A 16,818-nucleotide genomic window follows, 5' to 3' on the forward strand; every position below is an offset into this window, starting at 1 on the left:
AGTCACCAATCTCAGACACCGCAAATAAACAGCACCTCAGATAAGAGCCTACAGAAATGCTTCACAGAATTCAAGATGGTGATGCATTTCAACATCAACTGTCCAGAGGAGACTGCCTAAATTGGGCCTCCATAGTCAAATTGCTGTAAAGAAGCCACTTCTGAGAAAGAACAAGAAGAAAAAGAAACTAATTTTGGCCAAGAAACATCAGGAATGACCTCATGTCAGTGGAAATCTGTGCTCTAGTCTGATGTATTCAAATTTGAGATTTTTTAGAACCACTCGCCATGTTTTCGTGAGACGCAGAAAAGGTGAACAGATGGTTCCTATATGTATGGTTCCCACGGTGAAGCATGCAGGAGGAGACATGATGGTATGGGGGTTATTTGCTAGTGAAACAGTTGATTAATTAATCAACATCCAAAGAACACTCAACCAGCATGGCTACCACAGCATTCTTCAGCGACATGCCATCCCATCTGGTTTGCACTTAGTGGAACCATCATTTGTATTTCAAGAGGGCAATGATCCCAAACACACCTCCAGACTGTGTAGGGGATGCTTGACCAAGAAACAGAATGATGGAGTGCTGCTTAAGACAACCTGGCTTCCACAATCGCTTGACCTTTGCTCACTTGAGAGGGTTTGGGATATTTTGGACCAGAGAGTAGAGGCAAAGCATCTAATAAGTGCTCAATACCCCATTTGAGACTATTAATAAGCCATTCCAAGTGACTGCCTTATGAAGCTGATTGAGAGAATGTCATGAGTGTGCCAAGCTGTCATAAAAGCAAAAGGTGGTTACTTTGAAGAATCTAAAATATAAAACATATTCTGGTTTATCACCACTTTTTTTGTTTACTACATAATTCCACATGTTCCTACATAATTCCACACACACACACACACACACACACACACACACACACACACACACACACACATAATAATATAATATGTAATTTTATTTTGATTTTTTTTTTTCCTGAGCAGTCTTTGTTTTTGTTGTTTTAGTACAGTCTGCCTGAAAAGACAGTATATTCTGCAGCTATGATTGCTATATTATTGGTCTCTGATACGATTTATTGGTTCAAAGAATAGTTTTTATGTTTTTAATCAATGCAGTTATTAGTGATTATACTTCTCTTATCATTTATAAATATTCGCAGGACTTAGTCAGTGCACTGAAATCTGAGCTTGGTGGGCTGTTTGAGAGTCTGATTGTGGCCTTGATGACGCCGCCTATCTTATATGATGCTACTCAACTGCACAAGGCTCTAAAGGTAACTAAAGAGTTTTCTGAAATTTTTTACAGACTATAACATGCAGGTCTTGTATGAAGTTTCCCTGAAACACCAAGATGTTGTGCTGTATCGGTATCTTAAACTAAAGTTTTTTTTTCCATGTAGATGATCTCCTCCTCCCTTAAAATGGATCAGATGTAACTCCACACCTTTGCCTCATTTGATATGCAGAGAATTATGAATAGGCAAATTGGTTCACACCTCCATCTTCAACAGATGCTTGGTTGCAGCTGCTCTCCTTAAACTCTGTAAAAGTAACAGTAAAAGTGCTTTATTTATGTAAACTATTGGAGTGATTCAATCATAAATCTTTAAAATGAAGACTGACTGATGGGGGTGGAAGTGGGGGATGGGGGATAAGAAGCAAAGGAAGGTGTGTCGTACCCTTTAAAGATAAACATGGCGCAGTTGTATTTTACTTTATTTCTTTAAAATGTTGGAAATGTAACAGTAATATACAGTATAACAAGATAAGTGTTTTGCAAGTAAGGTTGATTTTATTGATTAGTTGTTCTATTAGTAGTTCTGACAAGTACCACCCAATAAGATGACTTACAGTAAATGTCTTGCAAAAATACTCAACCATGGCACTTAACATTTACTTTCCAAATATGCTTTCTGACCCCTAAAAAGGAAAAGAAACATAAGGATTAACCTAACAGAGACCTGCACGACAAAACTAGATTTTATCTGAACAACGTATTTTAGCGATAACCTGGTAGTTTCGGTATTGTGAGACAGAACTTCTTACAGCTTTAACTCACCATGGTGACTTGCAGTGAGTAGCTCAAGGAGCAGGTTGTGCTCTGGATAACAGATCAATGAAACATCACCAACAGCAACAGCAAAGCATGCTGGGAAGTTCCACCCACTAGAAAGTTAATAATCATGACAGCAACTTGGTCAGGTTTATAACACATTATATTTTTGGGTCTAATTTGATTGTTTAGTTTAGGTGCTGAAGCTATTTGATTAGATTTAGAAGAAGATCCTGCTTTGGATTTTATTCATGAAACTGAGTTGTTGCTAAGGTACTCTCAGGTTGAAATGTCTGTATGCAGAAAGATTGCATTACATATTTAGTTTGAAATATGTTTCTATGGTTTATTTTCACTACACTTTATTTGGCAGCATTACTAAGTTTACATTTCATTGCTACAGCTAACTTAGGTGGATGATAAAATTTACCACCCTGAAGTTATTATTTCTGCAAGATGACCAAAGCCATAGTACTCATTGTGCAGTAATAATTATTTAGCCTAAACAGTAACAAGCTCACGACAAATCACCCAAAATTACTAAAATATTAGAGCACTTTTTAGATTTTTAGCTCAGTTCCATGGAAACCGAGCACCTCTATTAGTCTTTCCTTCATTGTAACAAATTCATTTTCTCATTTTCACACGAGAACAATCACTGTTTTTTTGTGATAACAGAGTAATTTATCGTGTTATCACAAGAAAGCAAACCTCGTTTTCTGAAAATAATGAGATGATTAAGGGAGACTTAAAAGCAAGTGGTTACTGTGTTAAACCAGATTTGACAGATCATAATGGATCCCAAAACAGCTGGGGAACTGCTGCTACAGACATAGTGTATATGTGTAAGTCTGTGAATGAGTGATAGTCAACACTTAATAGAAACCATGCTGCAATTTTAAACATTTGTCAGACTTGATGGAAGTAAAATGAGATGTAAAGATCAGTGATGGATGGTCTTTGATCTGATGTCAACTTGTGTCCATTGCGTGGCTTGACTGTTGGCATCCCAGTACAGAACAGCTCTGTACTAGGATGCCCCTTGGAACCACCAGCTGAGATGTTGGGGGAGAAGAAGATAATGGCTAAACTGTTGTCCATTTTGATGGACAGTTCCCTTCCCCACCACACCACACCCCTCCAGAAGGCTAACCACCTTGCTTAACTGCATCAGTGACAGACTGCTGCATCCAATGCTTAAAGAAGCTATTGCAGGTCCTTCATTCCTGTAGCACTTAGATGAGAAACCAGCACTGCTCCCAGCTCACCACAAACACATACAATCCACTGTAATTTATTCTTACAACAAGGTTTCTGCAGGAAACCTGTGTAGTTCCCCCTGTGCATGAGTGGGTTCTTTTTTGGCTTCCTCCCACAGTCTAAAGACATGTACGTTAGGCTGATTTGAGTCTTTAAATTCTCGCCATAGGAGTGAGTGTGAGTCTGATGTGAGTCATGTTTGTGTCTCTCTGTTGGTTCTGAGATGGAACAGATCCAGTCTATCCACCACCTTGCATGAGTTCTGATAAAATTTCAAATTCAAAGTAAAATATTTAATTTAATGTAAACTTGGTGAATGTCACTGGATGTACGATGATTGGAAGCCTTTTTTGAATTAATATGATTTTTTCCTTTCAAGTGCAGCTTAGTGGTCAGTTATAACCATGTAATATGGTTACATCATGTCATGTGGACTTAAATCGCTCAAGGTCATGAATATTTTTAGGGTGCCCTCATTATTTTAGTCATATTTATTTCCAAATTCCATTGTCATCATTATGTTAGTCTTCGGCTGCTCACAAAAAGCTGTGACTAATTTGGATGACAACTTAAAAAATCAAGGACACGTGGCAATTCATCTGATCTACTAAAGTTCCATTGTAGTATTTTGTCACAGTTATCTTTGGATTTGTGTTGTCCTGCCACGTTTTGCTATTGTTACAATAATGAAAAAAGAAACAGCTCATGTTCTGTGATTAAAAAAACAAAAAACAAAAACATAATAATTGCTAAGTAGTTTAGGTAATTTGTTTCTATATTTCTTCTAATCTGTTTAAGTTCAAAAGTTGATCTTTTTTGTCATACAGCAGATACTTTGCATACACTACCACATTTTATCCTATGAAAAGTTTACATTAATGTTGCAGCTTTTTTTTTTGTGCATTTTGCCTTCTGAACACAAATGAAAAATTTTCCAGATCAAAAACATCTTATTGTGTTTATAACTTTACCTCTTCTGCTCTGTATATGACACTCAAGAACCATAAAGGATGAAGAGAGTTACTTGAGGAAAATTCATATTGTTTCATGTAGCGCTCATCCATGTCTTGTCTTTGTTTCTCAGGGGGCAGGGACTGATGATCAAGTGCTGATTGAGATCCTGGCCTCCAGGACTGGCGAACAGATTAAAGAGATCATCAAAGTGTACAAGAAAGGTGATGTAATGGACTGACAAAGAGAAAGACCAGAGCAGAGAAACATGGTTACTGACTTCTGATAGTTTCTCTTAAACATTCACCGTGAAGAAAATATAAAACCATTTGCGGCAAAACAGTCATTTGTTTTAAATAAAGCAGTCACACATGATTATCATGTATTCATTTATAATGAAACATAAAAGTACTTATATGCATTTTGAGGTTTAAATTTTTCCAAAATATTTCTAAAATAGTTTGGCTAAGCTGAGGATTAGGTTTTTTTGAGCTCAGTCATATAAATGCCACTCTTTAAGCATGTGGAAGTTGGTGAATCCTACTGGCTGTGTAATATAAAACAGTAAAAACCTCAAATATGTGTAATTATCTGTATTCAGTCCCTTAATTACCTGTTGTGACATAAAACTACAAAAACTAGCAGAATTCTGTAAGAAACCACAAATACTAGAAAGTCCTCACCTCTTTCTAAATATTCTTATTTACATAATGTTGATCTTTTGGCAGTGCTTCCCATATAAAAAGTAAAAGCACCAAAAGCAAACAAAGGAACAAAAAGACCAAAGACAATGAGGCCTGTTTCTCTGATCTGAACAAAAGAGAATGTTACAAGCAGCCGACTAATCAAATCTCTCCTGTCAGAGGTCTTCCTGTGAAATGGAAGACAGTCTGCTATCGATTGCGTCCATTAGTGACTGTTGTGAGCAGTAAGTGTAAGCAATCTTCTGTCCCTCTTCTCATCTTTCTGCCAGAGTTTAGTGGCAAACTGGAGAAAGATATCTGCGGTGACACTGGAGGGGACTATAGAAAACTTCTGGTGATCCTGCTGCAGGTATACCTTACTGGAGAGACTTATGTTTCCTGTCATAATCTGTCATAATAATGGAAGCCTTTTGTGATGTAATTACAAAGTGATGAGAGGTCCTGGTTTGGTCTGACAGAAAGGGAGAAATAGTTTTTTGCACCATAATCTGTTTTTTGAATGTGCTTTGCTTCATAGACAGAGAAAAAAGATCACAGATTTGAGGCTCAGGATGAAATAATCTTCAGGGGTTACCTGGGTCGAGAGAGACTCTGAGCTCATCCATACTGACCTACTTTTGGGTTCTATTTGTCACCCTGTCCATAAACCCATCTTCATTCTTTCCTACCTTTATTTGTCTATTCAGGGGAGCAGGGAGGAGGGAGTGGATGAGGAAAAGATTGAAAAGGATGCAAAGGTAAGAAATATGATCTGCCTTTTAGTTTTAATCAGTTTTTTGAGTTTATATAATAATTTCTACAAAAAACATCCCTACAGACCACTTGTAGCTGTTTCAGTTCAACCACATCTGACAAACAAGATGTTGCTTAAATCACTAGCTTCAGAAAGAAAATCAGGTTAAAAACTTCTGATGATTTTGAATTGGATGTTTATATTCTCACAGATACTGTTTTCCTGTGTTATCATAAAAAAAAAAAAAAAAGGAGTAAATTGTAGAAAGGCATTGTAATCGTTCTGACACATAGACTGGATCTAGCATGAAGTTGTTTCTTATCCAGCTAAGGTATTAAAGCTCTAGCCTATCAAATAACCCCTTCCTGAAACTCTTGTTTATCCTCTGTGGTAAAAGTTCGAAGAGTACGAGCAAAATTTTCTAACTGAATCAGAGAAGTATTTATTCAGCTTCTGGTAAACATTGTTGCTGTTGTTCAGAACTCATTTTCCTGTTTATGAAGTATACCAAATTTTTAATCATAGTTTCACATTTAGCTCAACACAGTGTGGCAAGTTCATATTTAGCCTATTTTCTTTTTGGCAGCATCTCTGTCTTTAATATTTATTAAGGTTGGCATTAAACATATTAAGATGCATACCATCCATTACAGATGGATTTCACCCTATTTTTGTCAAAATAATAAAAACAATTGGCTGTTGATATGTACAGAAAGTCAGATATCATACACATTATTGCTTCATCTCACTTTAATACCTTAGTTATAGAAACATAAAATAATTATCATATTGAATTATTAATTAAAAATACAATATGTATAATATTTTGCATGTATTGAAAATATTAATCGTACACATACTTTTCATCGGGCTTGAATGGTAAAATGTTTATAACATTAGCTTACAATGTTCAGAGTTGAAAATGTGGAGAAAAAACTTTTATGCAACAAGTGAACTCTTTTCTGAACCACAATCTCTTTTCTGTCAATATGTTGCAAATGTCGGTCGGTATGGTACACTTAAACACCCAAAAACACATTTTCTATAATATTTGCATAATATTAAACTACAGAATTTGTACATATTGCATGAAAGTCATTCCTCCTTAATAACACTGAGCTACGATTCATCAAAGACAAGCATAATTAAAACCGCAAGCGGTGATATAGGCCCTCGCACCATGGCGCCGCTCGGCATAATGCCACTGCCTCCCCTGGCAACATCCTTCCCATGCCTCTCTCAACCTGAAGTGCAGCCAGACTGCACCTCAGGCCATTTAGGCCTTATGAAGAGTCAATTCCTGTCACCAAGGGGCGGGGCTAACTTATAATCTATTTATTGCCATGCACAAATGTGAAGGATATGACTGGCATCATCTGTAGCAAATTTGGTGCAGGTTGGTTGTTTTTTGTGGGAGTTATGTCAGTTTTCCTTTTCGTTGCATCACATCTGCTTTGCTGCCCCGCCTCTCCTAAATGATATCCCCTATTAAAAGAAATAGCACAACTTTTAATCACACATGTCTCTTGAGCATCCTGACTCATTTGGGTTAAAGTTGGATAAAATTCTTGGGAGGAGTTGCTCAAAATGCATGGCAAAGAAAATGACAGAAATTACCCCAAATATGTCACCTTTTTCAAAATGGCTGACTTCCTGTTTGATTTAGCCCATATGTCCAAGAGACTTTTTTGAAGGTACTGGAAGGTTCTAAAACTGTGCCGAATCATATCCATGTCAGTCAATGTAGTGGGCGGGGCTGATTGATTGAAATATTGTAGGGGGCGCTATGGAGCCATTTACGATCTTCTCCACTATATTTTAATTTTACTCTATTAAGGACATAACTGTCATGACTCATGGCAAGTATGGTGAAGATCAACAATTTCACGGCTTTGTCACAGGTACTTCCTGGTTCATGATATCAGACACTTGTTGTTGCCAAGGGGTGGGGCTAGTTCATAGTCATATTATTGCATTGTAGATTTTGTTCATCATGGGACTGGCATCAAATGGGTCGATTCCTGTGCTGATATGTTGTTTTATGTGGGAGTTTTAGCAATAAGTCTTTGTTAATAAGACATAAAACTTTGAGGGCCCGCCCCTCCTAAACTAAATCTTCTATTAGAAGAAATAACACAACTTTAAATCACACATGCCTCTTGAGCATCCTGTGCAAGTTGGGTGTCAGTTGGACAATATCCCTAGGAGGAGTTGTTTAAAATGCATGGCAAAGAAATGACCCCAAAAATGGCACCTTTTTCTAAATGCCCGACTTCCTGTTGAATTTAGCCCATATGTCCAAGAGACTTTTTTGAAGGTACTGGAAGCTTCTACAACTGTGCTGAATTTTATTCATGTCGGTCCATGTAGTGGGCGGGGCTGATTGATTGAAATTTTGTAGGGGGCGCTATGGAGACATGCTCCATTTATTCCATAATGTTTCAATGGGGCTTAGTTCAGGGCCTTACTGTCATCAGTCATGGCAAGTATGGTGGCGGTCCAAGGTTCCATGGCTTGGTCACAGGTACTTCCTGTTTCATGGCGTTGGACCGCCATTTGCCATGTCCCGTTTAGCGTAGCGACTTGAGGTTTTTATTGTGGCATCATGAAAGGGTTTGACATGTTTTGGAGGAGTCTCAAGTGTTTGGGACCATTTGCTTAGAAGCATGACCCTCAAACGTGGAAAAAAACACTTCCTGTTGTAAGTGGGCGGAGCTTAGGTCTACACCAGCAATGGTCACATTAATCTGTTCAGGACTGATCCCTTATTAATCCCTATAAGTTTTAGGGTGATCAGATCAAAATTGACAATTTTATAGTGATTTATGATGTCACGCCGCCGCATGGAACTTCGCCATGGCGTCACGGCACGCCGTGCAGCGTAAAGCAACGTCCTTTATCAGATCTCTTCACCAACATGTTTTGTGATGCCTGAGTGAATTTGGGCCATGTGGTGTCCACCAAGCCAGAGTTATGAGTGTGTGAGCAAAAAACAACACTTTTGACCTCCAGGGGGCGTGGCTATTTCATAATCAAAATATTGGCATATAGAACTCTGTAGGAGGGGACTGCCATCATATCTAGCAAATTTGGTGCAGAAATGTTGCTTTATGTGGGAGTTATAGCTGTTTAATTTTTCATGGCGAGACATCAAACTTTGAGGCCCCGCCCCTCGTAAACTAAGTCTCCTATTAGAAGAAATAACACAACATTTAATCACACATGTCTCCTGAACATCCTGAGCAATTTGTGGCTCAGTGGGATAAAAGCTGTAGGACAAGTTCGTTAAAATGCGAGGTGCTAAAACGCCAAAATATTGAATTTGACCTAAAATGGCCGCCTTCCTGTCGACATTTCACCATGACATTAAGAGGATTTTTTGTTCGCCCTAGCATGTAGATCATGTGTATGAATTTTCATAAAGATTAACGACATGCAGTGGCGGGGCACCTAAAATAGGTGGCGCTCTCGTTCAGTTTCGCCCAAACATTCTGGACGACATGCAGTGGCGGGGCACCTAAAATAGGTGGCGCTCTCGTTCAGTTTCACCCAAACATTCTGGAGCACCTCAAAATATCAAATTTTTCGTATTCCCTTGGGGGGGTACGCAAAATTTGGTGAGTTTTCGAGCACGTTCAGGCCTCCAAAAAAGCACGCGAAGTGTCCGAATAAAAATAATAATAATAAGAAACGCTGCAATTACAATAGGCCTTTGCACCGCCAAGGTGCTCGGGCCTAATAAGAAACGCTGCAATTACAATAGGCCTTCGCACCGCCAAGGTGCTCGGGCCTAATAAGAAACGCTGCAATTACAATAGGCCTTCGCACCGCCAAGGTGCTCGGGCCTAATAATAAACACTGCAATTACAATAGGCCTTCGCACCGCCAAGGTGCTCGGGCCTAATGATGCACACAACTATTGGCACAACCTACAAGTCCTGACGTAGAGTGAAAACTCTACAATGAATTAATATATTAGATAAAATAATGAATAGTGATTAACTGATGGCAAAAAAAATCACATGATTATATCTCTGACTGTATATGAAACAAAGATGAGAGCACTATCATTTAACTGCAGGGAAAAATATCATTTTTTTAAATGTCAATATTAATCGAGACAAAACTGAAAAAAAAAAAATGTTTGCACTGTTTTGGAACAAGATCTTCTTTACCTCGATCAGCTATCATCCTGTGAGTACAACAAGTCTGCATAAGTTTGCTGAGTGAGTGTGAGTGTAAGCGTGCACTCTGCCATTGCAGGACTTGTATGCTGCTGGCGAGGGCAAGTTTGGCACAGATGAGGAAAAATTCATCACAATTCTTGGCAACAGGAGTGCAGAGCATCTCAGAAAAGGTGAGGTTGTTTGTGCCAGAACACATTAAATGCTGGGGTTCATGCATATGTGTTAACTATTTAAAGTTAAAAAGCCAAACTATAGGAAAATATATTGGTGAGGCTTCAGAAATATATGTGTAGTACACAGCATAAAGCATATTACAGTATAGAAAGCCCAAGAGTTTAATAAGCCATAAATCCAGCAGCAGGGTCTTTTCCAGAGAGGCTTCATCTGACTAGTATGTCAGACTGGACCAGTAAATCTCTGGATGTCACCACTGCTGTGTCTCTAAGGAGAACAGTCGTTCCAACATTCAGCTTGTGAAGAAAGTGAGAATTTAAGTTTGTGGATGTGGATCAGAAACATGGCAGTGGTTTTAATTCACTTTTATGTCTTTTCTCAGGGTCTGTAAAGCAAAATAACCTTCATTTTACCAATAAAATACAAAGAAAACTGAAATTGAAAAATGTACTTTAACTTGCTCTCAAAATAAAGCACAAAAACAGCAGTACTGAAGAATATTAAAGTTATAGAAATGTGAATATTAGAGAATTTTATAATCAGTCATCAGGAATAAAATCATTGATTGTAATCAATCATAACATTTGGGGCCACATGGGGATCCATTATGTTTATGTTTAAGGACTGTCCTGAGCAATAAAGAAATTCTATATATAACTTAAATTTGTCCTTAAAGACAACATTTCTTGTAAGAAGTTGTTTGAATCGTTGTATATTTCTACAAGTTTTTGGTTTTCTTTTGTTTCTGACCTTCATATAGCTTGAATGTGGAGCATGTGCTTTGTATCATTGTGTATGTAATGTCATTCATTAATGACAATGCACAAATCTCCATTATTAGATATCATATTGTTATTATTATAATAACTATTATTCTTGCCATGAACAGTTCTTTGGACATAAATGGGTTGCTGAAATGAGACCTAAGCATTAAATATACCGTGCACACGTGAGTCAAGATTTAGACTTTTCTGCATATATTGCAGCAAAAAGAACATTTGAAGGAAAGAGTAAAGGTTTACAGGGGAAATTATTAGCCTTTAAAAATGTCAAATATAAGTATCTAGATGAGTATTATAGAGCTTCTGTTGGCAAAGCAAATTTGTTAAACACAACATCAGGCCAGAATTCTGCTTGCTGTGATGCTGGATAGAAAGAAAACGGAGAATCAACAGTTATTAGTAAAAGGATGAAAGATGTCTTGTATTTAGCAATCTTCGTCTGTAAGATGTGTGGAAGGACAACAGATAAAAGAGGCTGTGAATTTCTCTTATCGATGGTTTGTATGGAAGGGTTGCAGACCAATGCCTTATAAAGCAGATACATGTTGAACCACAAAAAAGTAAAAAAAAAAAAAAAAAAACCACACAATTGTTTAGATTTACCAATAAATAGAAATGAAGTTGAATAAAAACACAGTTTGGCTGAAAATAGCTTGACTTCCATGCTGACTGTTGTTCTTCTTCCTCCAACAACAGAGTCATTGTGTGGTTATTTTCTTTACTGTAGTATTTGAAGCCTACAAGAAGATCTCTGGCTCTGATATAGAGGACAGCATTAAAGGCGAGACCACGGGGAATTTGGAGAGCTTACTTGTAGCTGTTGGTAAGACCCATGATTTATCAAGGTGACACAACATGACAATAATCTGGACTCCCTCTGGACTTCATCATACTTGTTATACAACTTTTAATATGCTGTGGGAAATAACACTTGACATTTAAATCTGTGTCAATACAGCATTTGTTTAGCGTGGTGGCGACTTAGCTTTTACACAACCTTTTCCTCTTTTCTTCTGCAAAGTGAAATGTGCCAGGAGCGTCCCTGAGTTTTTCGCCGAGTGTCTCTATAAATCTATGAGGGTAAGCATCACTGTCACACCCACACAGTATATAACAATGAAGTAGAGGAACTTCTTTTGCTGTAAAGATAAAGGTTGTTAACCAGAGACTAAAAATAGTTGCTGCATGGAAGACAGGAAAAGATGAATACAGTAAACTAGAGGAAAGCAGTGTTTTGGTTTTGTACCATGCAAGAAATAGAGTGCTTTTGTTTTCATTATGCCAAATACAAATTTGTATGACTGCTACATTGGCCAGGTTTCCCTTATAAAAGAGATTTCAGATCCCAATGGGACTTCCTGGTTACATGAAGGCAAATAAAATAAATGAATACATTAAATCTATTTGAATACAGCATTCGTCTTTAGTTACGATTAAAATTTTTGTAGATAATAAGTTGCATCTTCCAAAACCAACTAGAAGAGCAAAATGTAGGGATGTCAATGCAAGTGAATGGTAAAATCCCTGATCCAGACATCATTTCACTAGATCTTAAACCCAACACTGAACACTTTGTTGCCAAACAGAAAGAAAAAAGAATGGTGTGTAATTTAACAGTACACATAGCTGATAACATTACAAGCAGGCCAAACACAAAATAAAGTCCACAGTTGCACAGCAACAGAGAGCAACACTGGCCTGAACAGTGGCTGCGTGGAAACGCCACTGCCAACGGCCATTGCCACCACTTCTTATAATCTTCCACACCAATCCTTCTGCATGGTTAGAAATAACAATGCTTTAACCTTTGACAAATGATAAATAGTGGATCATTCTTGCAACTTATTATTTGACATCGAACAAGTAAGCAAAATAATACCTTTATCATTTTAAGTAATATCTTAATCATTAAGATATGTGGCCCTGTGATGGACTGGCGAGCTGTCCAGGGTGTACCCTGCCTGTCGCCCAAGGCCAGCTGGGATAGGCTCCAGCTTCCCCCCCGACCCTGAATTGGATTAAGCGGTTCAGAAAATGAATGAATGAATGAATGAATGAATCTTAATCATTTTAACTTGAGCTGTTCAATACATTTTTTTGTTTTTTTTTTCTTTTTTCTCCCAAGCGAGCTGGAACTGATGACGAAACCCTGATGAGGATTATGGTGTCAAGAAGTGAGATTGACATGTTGGACATCAGAACGAGCTTCAAGACGTTGTACAAAGAATCTCTTTATAACACTATCCAGGTATTGTTTTTAACAAGCTAGTCTTGTTATGCATCTTTCTGTGTAGTGCTTAACAGAATAGTGTCAAACATAAGAAAAAATGTATTTCTATTGAAAGTGATTTAATTTTACTTTTAGTTCTCAGCATGATGTTCTGCTACGAGCATTTATATGTCCATCAGCATGGCTTTAGACCAGCAGCTGGGTGCACTTTGTACTGTTCTGTGGGAGTACAACTAGTTTTGTGATTGTCACACAAATCTAATTAATTATTCTAGTCTCCCAGGGCCAGATGTTCCTGCTGAAAAGAGTTATTATCGTCCTGTAGAATTCCAAAAAGGCAAAGACTTCATAATAATAGACTTCATTGGGTAACATGTATGTTAATGACGGAACATTTACAGACTAAATGTTGTTCTTTTTTTTTTTTTTTTTTAGTTTATATTTACTTTACTGAAGTAATTATTTAGATTTCAGTCTTTCCCAGTAATATTTTTTATTGTCAATTTTCACTTACATAAAATACAAATTTTCATCTTAAAGCTGACATTTTGATATTATGTTTTCCCATAGACAGAAAATTAGTCTGACATTTAATCAACTTATTAAATCAAATTATTACATAAGGTGATAACCAGTCAAGGCCCATCACACATCCAACAGCAACATGTCTAACACAAGCAAGGTATCCTTACCTCCACCAAGAAGGTTATGTTTTTACCAGCGTTTATTTGTTTGTGTTCAAGATAACTAAAAAAGTTATGGACATATTTTCATATGATTTTCAGGAGTAGTTGGAAATATGAAAGGGAAGAACTGATTAAATTCTGGTGGTGATCCAGATCACCATTTGGATCCATGAATTTTTTAAAGGGATTCTTTAACATTGTGCTTGACCGAGGTTTGCGCTCTCTGAGTGCTTTTCTAGTTTTGCAAATGTTCTAACTTCTTAGACTAAACCTTTGTAGTTTAGGTTTGGCCATTTTCCTACTAATATCATCCTGTCTAGCTTGTACCTGTCATGCTCATTGTTTTTAATACCTGCCTAAAAAGTTTTTTTTCTTCTTTTTGAAAGAAACCACTTAATGTTGTATTCCACAAGTTGTAATTAAAGACTGCTATAATGGCATTAATTATTGTAAAGATGTAAATATATTTAACTTAAATGCTGCTTAAATTTAAGGAGAACAAAAAACAGTGGATAAAAACTCTTAACTGCAGTGCCCGTGTTAAATAACTATAATAGGATGCAAGGCAGCAAAGACAGTTATTCAAAGTTTATAAGAGGGAGTGTAGATATATGAGCCTTGTATTATTTTCCCCTAATATACCAAAACACTGTCCCTTTTTTTCCTTAGTTTTCTTAATAAAATTCCTGTTTGCACTCTTATACTGACTGCATGAAAATTTTCATAACTGAGGTCTGTTGAAATTTATGCTATGATCTCATAACAAAATGTTCTGGTTAAGACATCAAGATGTTGTAGTTTCAAGGCTCAAAACTTGTACATTTCCCGATTAGTTTCTGTTAAACTAGTAATTACATTTGATGTGACGAACACAGGCCATCTCTGGTTTTTTCCTTCTGTGTCTTTGACAATTTTAACTGTTCTTTTACTTTTCTGCTTCCTGTTTCATTTATGTTTTTAAGGTTTCTCTTGTTCTTTTCAGATATTTGTGTAGTGCCTGTGAATGGTCGCTATAAGCAGTAAATTATATGGAGGACATGAATATGATTAGATATTCAGGGTTTGGCTTAAAACAAAATGTGCATCTTTTACTCATGGGTTTCTGTATTTATCACAGGATTCTGATGCTACCCTGTCAATCCTGTCTTAAAATGTAATAGTCAGACTTAGTTTATTTCACCATTGGATTCTGCTAAATATTTAAACAAAGGACTCTAGCTGACCAGCTGTGTAGCATCTCCTTTGTTCAGCACTGTAAAAAGACGAGGTCAAAGATATAAGATGTCAGCAATGAACCGTAGAGGGGAGCTCACTAAAGAATAATAAATGTATGCTTGTTTTGTTTTTGTAGCTGTTTAGATTAATTGTCTTAACATATCTGGATGTTAGAGATTCCATCATGGTGATTTTTCTCATCTGTTTGCAAACGTTTGCTGTTTTTTCTGCTGTAGAAAAATGTTTGTCAGTTGACAACTATCATTTGTCTTCCACCACAAGATTGGATATGTTTACAGCGTACTGCCGCCTTCATGAACAACACAGGGGAAAGTGTCATGCATGATTCTCAGTGGCAATTGTTGGGTTGATAATATTGATATTATCCAAGTCAAATTTCACTCACAAATTTGCATGTTCAAAATCAAAACATGGAAGAACACTTAATAACAACAAATGTAGGTAACATGCATTCATTTGCCAAAGTTGTATTAAAATTACGTTGAACTGGGAAAATTTCAAAGACATGCAGAATTTGTGAGGATTGACTATTTTTGACTTAATATTTTCAGTTCCAACATTGTAGAAGCTTGCTGGGACCAACGTTTGTTTTGTAAACAAAACAAGAACTTGTGAACACTTTTACAGAATGCCATTTTTATATATTTTAATTCTATAAATTAATTTACCATAAATAAATATATCCATGAATAAAATGAAATAGTTTTGTGAAATAATTCTAGAAACAAATAAAAATACAATTAAAAATCACAACACAAAAGTTCGATTTTTATTCATTCCATTTTAAGTCTTTATACACGTCACTGTTGCACACATGACGTGTGTTGCTGTAAATCTCTAACAAGAAATAACTCAGTGAAACACAGTAAAAGAAATATTCTTTTCAGATGTAACTATTTGCACAGTAAACATAATCAACCTTCTGTGTTTTTTGTTTTTGCAGGAGGACACAAAAGGAGACTACCAGAAGGCGTTACTGTACCTCTGCGGTGGGAATGATTAATGCTGTCTTATGATGTGTTCAGCAGCACTGAGTGATGAGTCGCCAGGGAGCTGCCAGACAAAGCTAGACACATGCGATGAGAATATTGATCTGCAGTTCTTCTTCTAATTTTAGTATGCTGTTAATTAAATAGATGTAAATTACCTGTGTGTCATTCTAACTTATCTGTAGCATTAAAAACACATATGCAACCATGTAAAAGTAATTTAGATTCTGTTTAACCTCAAACGGCAAGCAAGCAGAAAATAGCAAATATCTACTGTAAGTAAAGATGCAGATTTGATTATAATGTTAAGAAGCATTTTACTTATGTCAGAACTGCTATCTAATTCATTCAAAATCTGCAATGGAAAGGTATTCATGGTCACCCTAATGTTGGCATTAGGGTGACCATGTTGGCAGTTGTTTTATCTCCTTTGTGTGACGTGTATGTGTTAAGTGAAGCTTGAAAAATACAATACGGCTAGTTAATTATTAAACCCAACATGTCAAAAGTATTGCTGCTGGGATTAATTAGTAATGGGATGCTCAGTGAGTGATCAATAAGTAATGTGGACACTATTAGATGTTTGCTGGCTGGTGTGTGGACATTGACGTGCCTGTTTGCATGAAAGGAACAGATGTTGAACCAATAGAGTCCTTAGATTAACAGATGAGAAATGGCATCCCTATGATAGACTGGCAACCTGTCCACCTGCTAATTGCTGGGATAAGCTCCAGCTTCTACGTGACCCTTAACTGGACTGGAATGAATGAATGAAATGGCAACCTTCTCTTCTGGAGCTGAACCACAGGGTGGCAGCAAAGTTT

General features: G+C 36.9%; 1 protein-coding gene across 1 annotated transcript in view; it reads left to right on the forward strand.

Moving 5' to 3' along the window:
• The window catches only part of anxa5a (annexin A5a), a gene marked incomplete at its 3' end in the record, with an annotated part of 20,973 nt that extends 4,965 nt beyond the window's left edge, over positions 1-16,008 (forward strand). Inside the window, exons 3-11 of the mRNA XM_079250026.1 lie at positions 1,170-1,283; positions 4,407-4,497; positions 5,247-5,326; positions 5,664-5,714; positions 9,974-10,067; positions 11,581-11,676; positions 11,875-11,933; positions 12,979-13,101; positions 15,949-16,008. Of these exons, the coding sequence (XP_079106152.1) occupies positions 1,170-1,283; positions 4,407-4,497; positions 5,247-5,326; positions 5,664-5,714; positions 9,974-10,067; positions 11,581-11,676; positions 11,875-11,933; positions 12,979-13,101; positions 15,949-16,008 (768 nt within the window). The remainder of the gene's footprint in view (positions 1-1,169; positions 1,284-4,406; positions 4,498-5,246; positions 5,327-5,663; positions 5,715-9,973; positions 10,068-11,580; positions 11,677-11,874; positions 11,934-12,978; positions 13,102-15,948) is intronic.
• Between the last annotated feature and the right edge of the window lie 810 nt (positions 16,009-16,818).

The sequence above is a fragment of the Telmatherina bonti genome (assembly GCF_933228915.1).
Source record: "Telmatherina bonti genome assembly, chromosome: 12".
NCBI lineage: Eukaryota > Metazoa > Chordata > Actinopteri > Atheriniformes > Telmatherinidae > Telmatherina > Telmatherina bonti.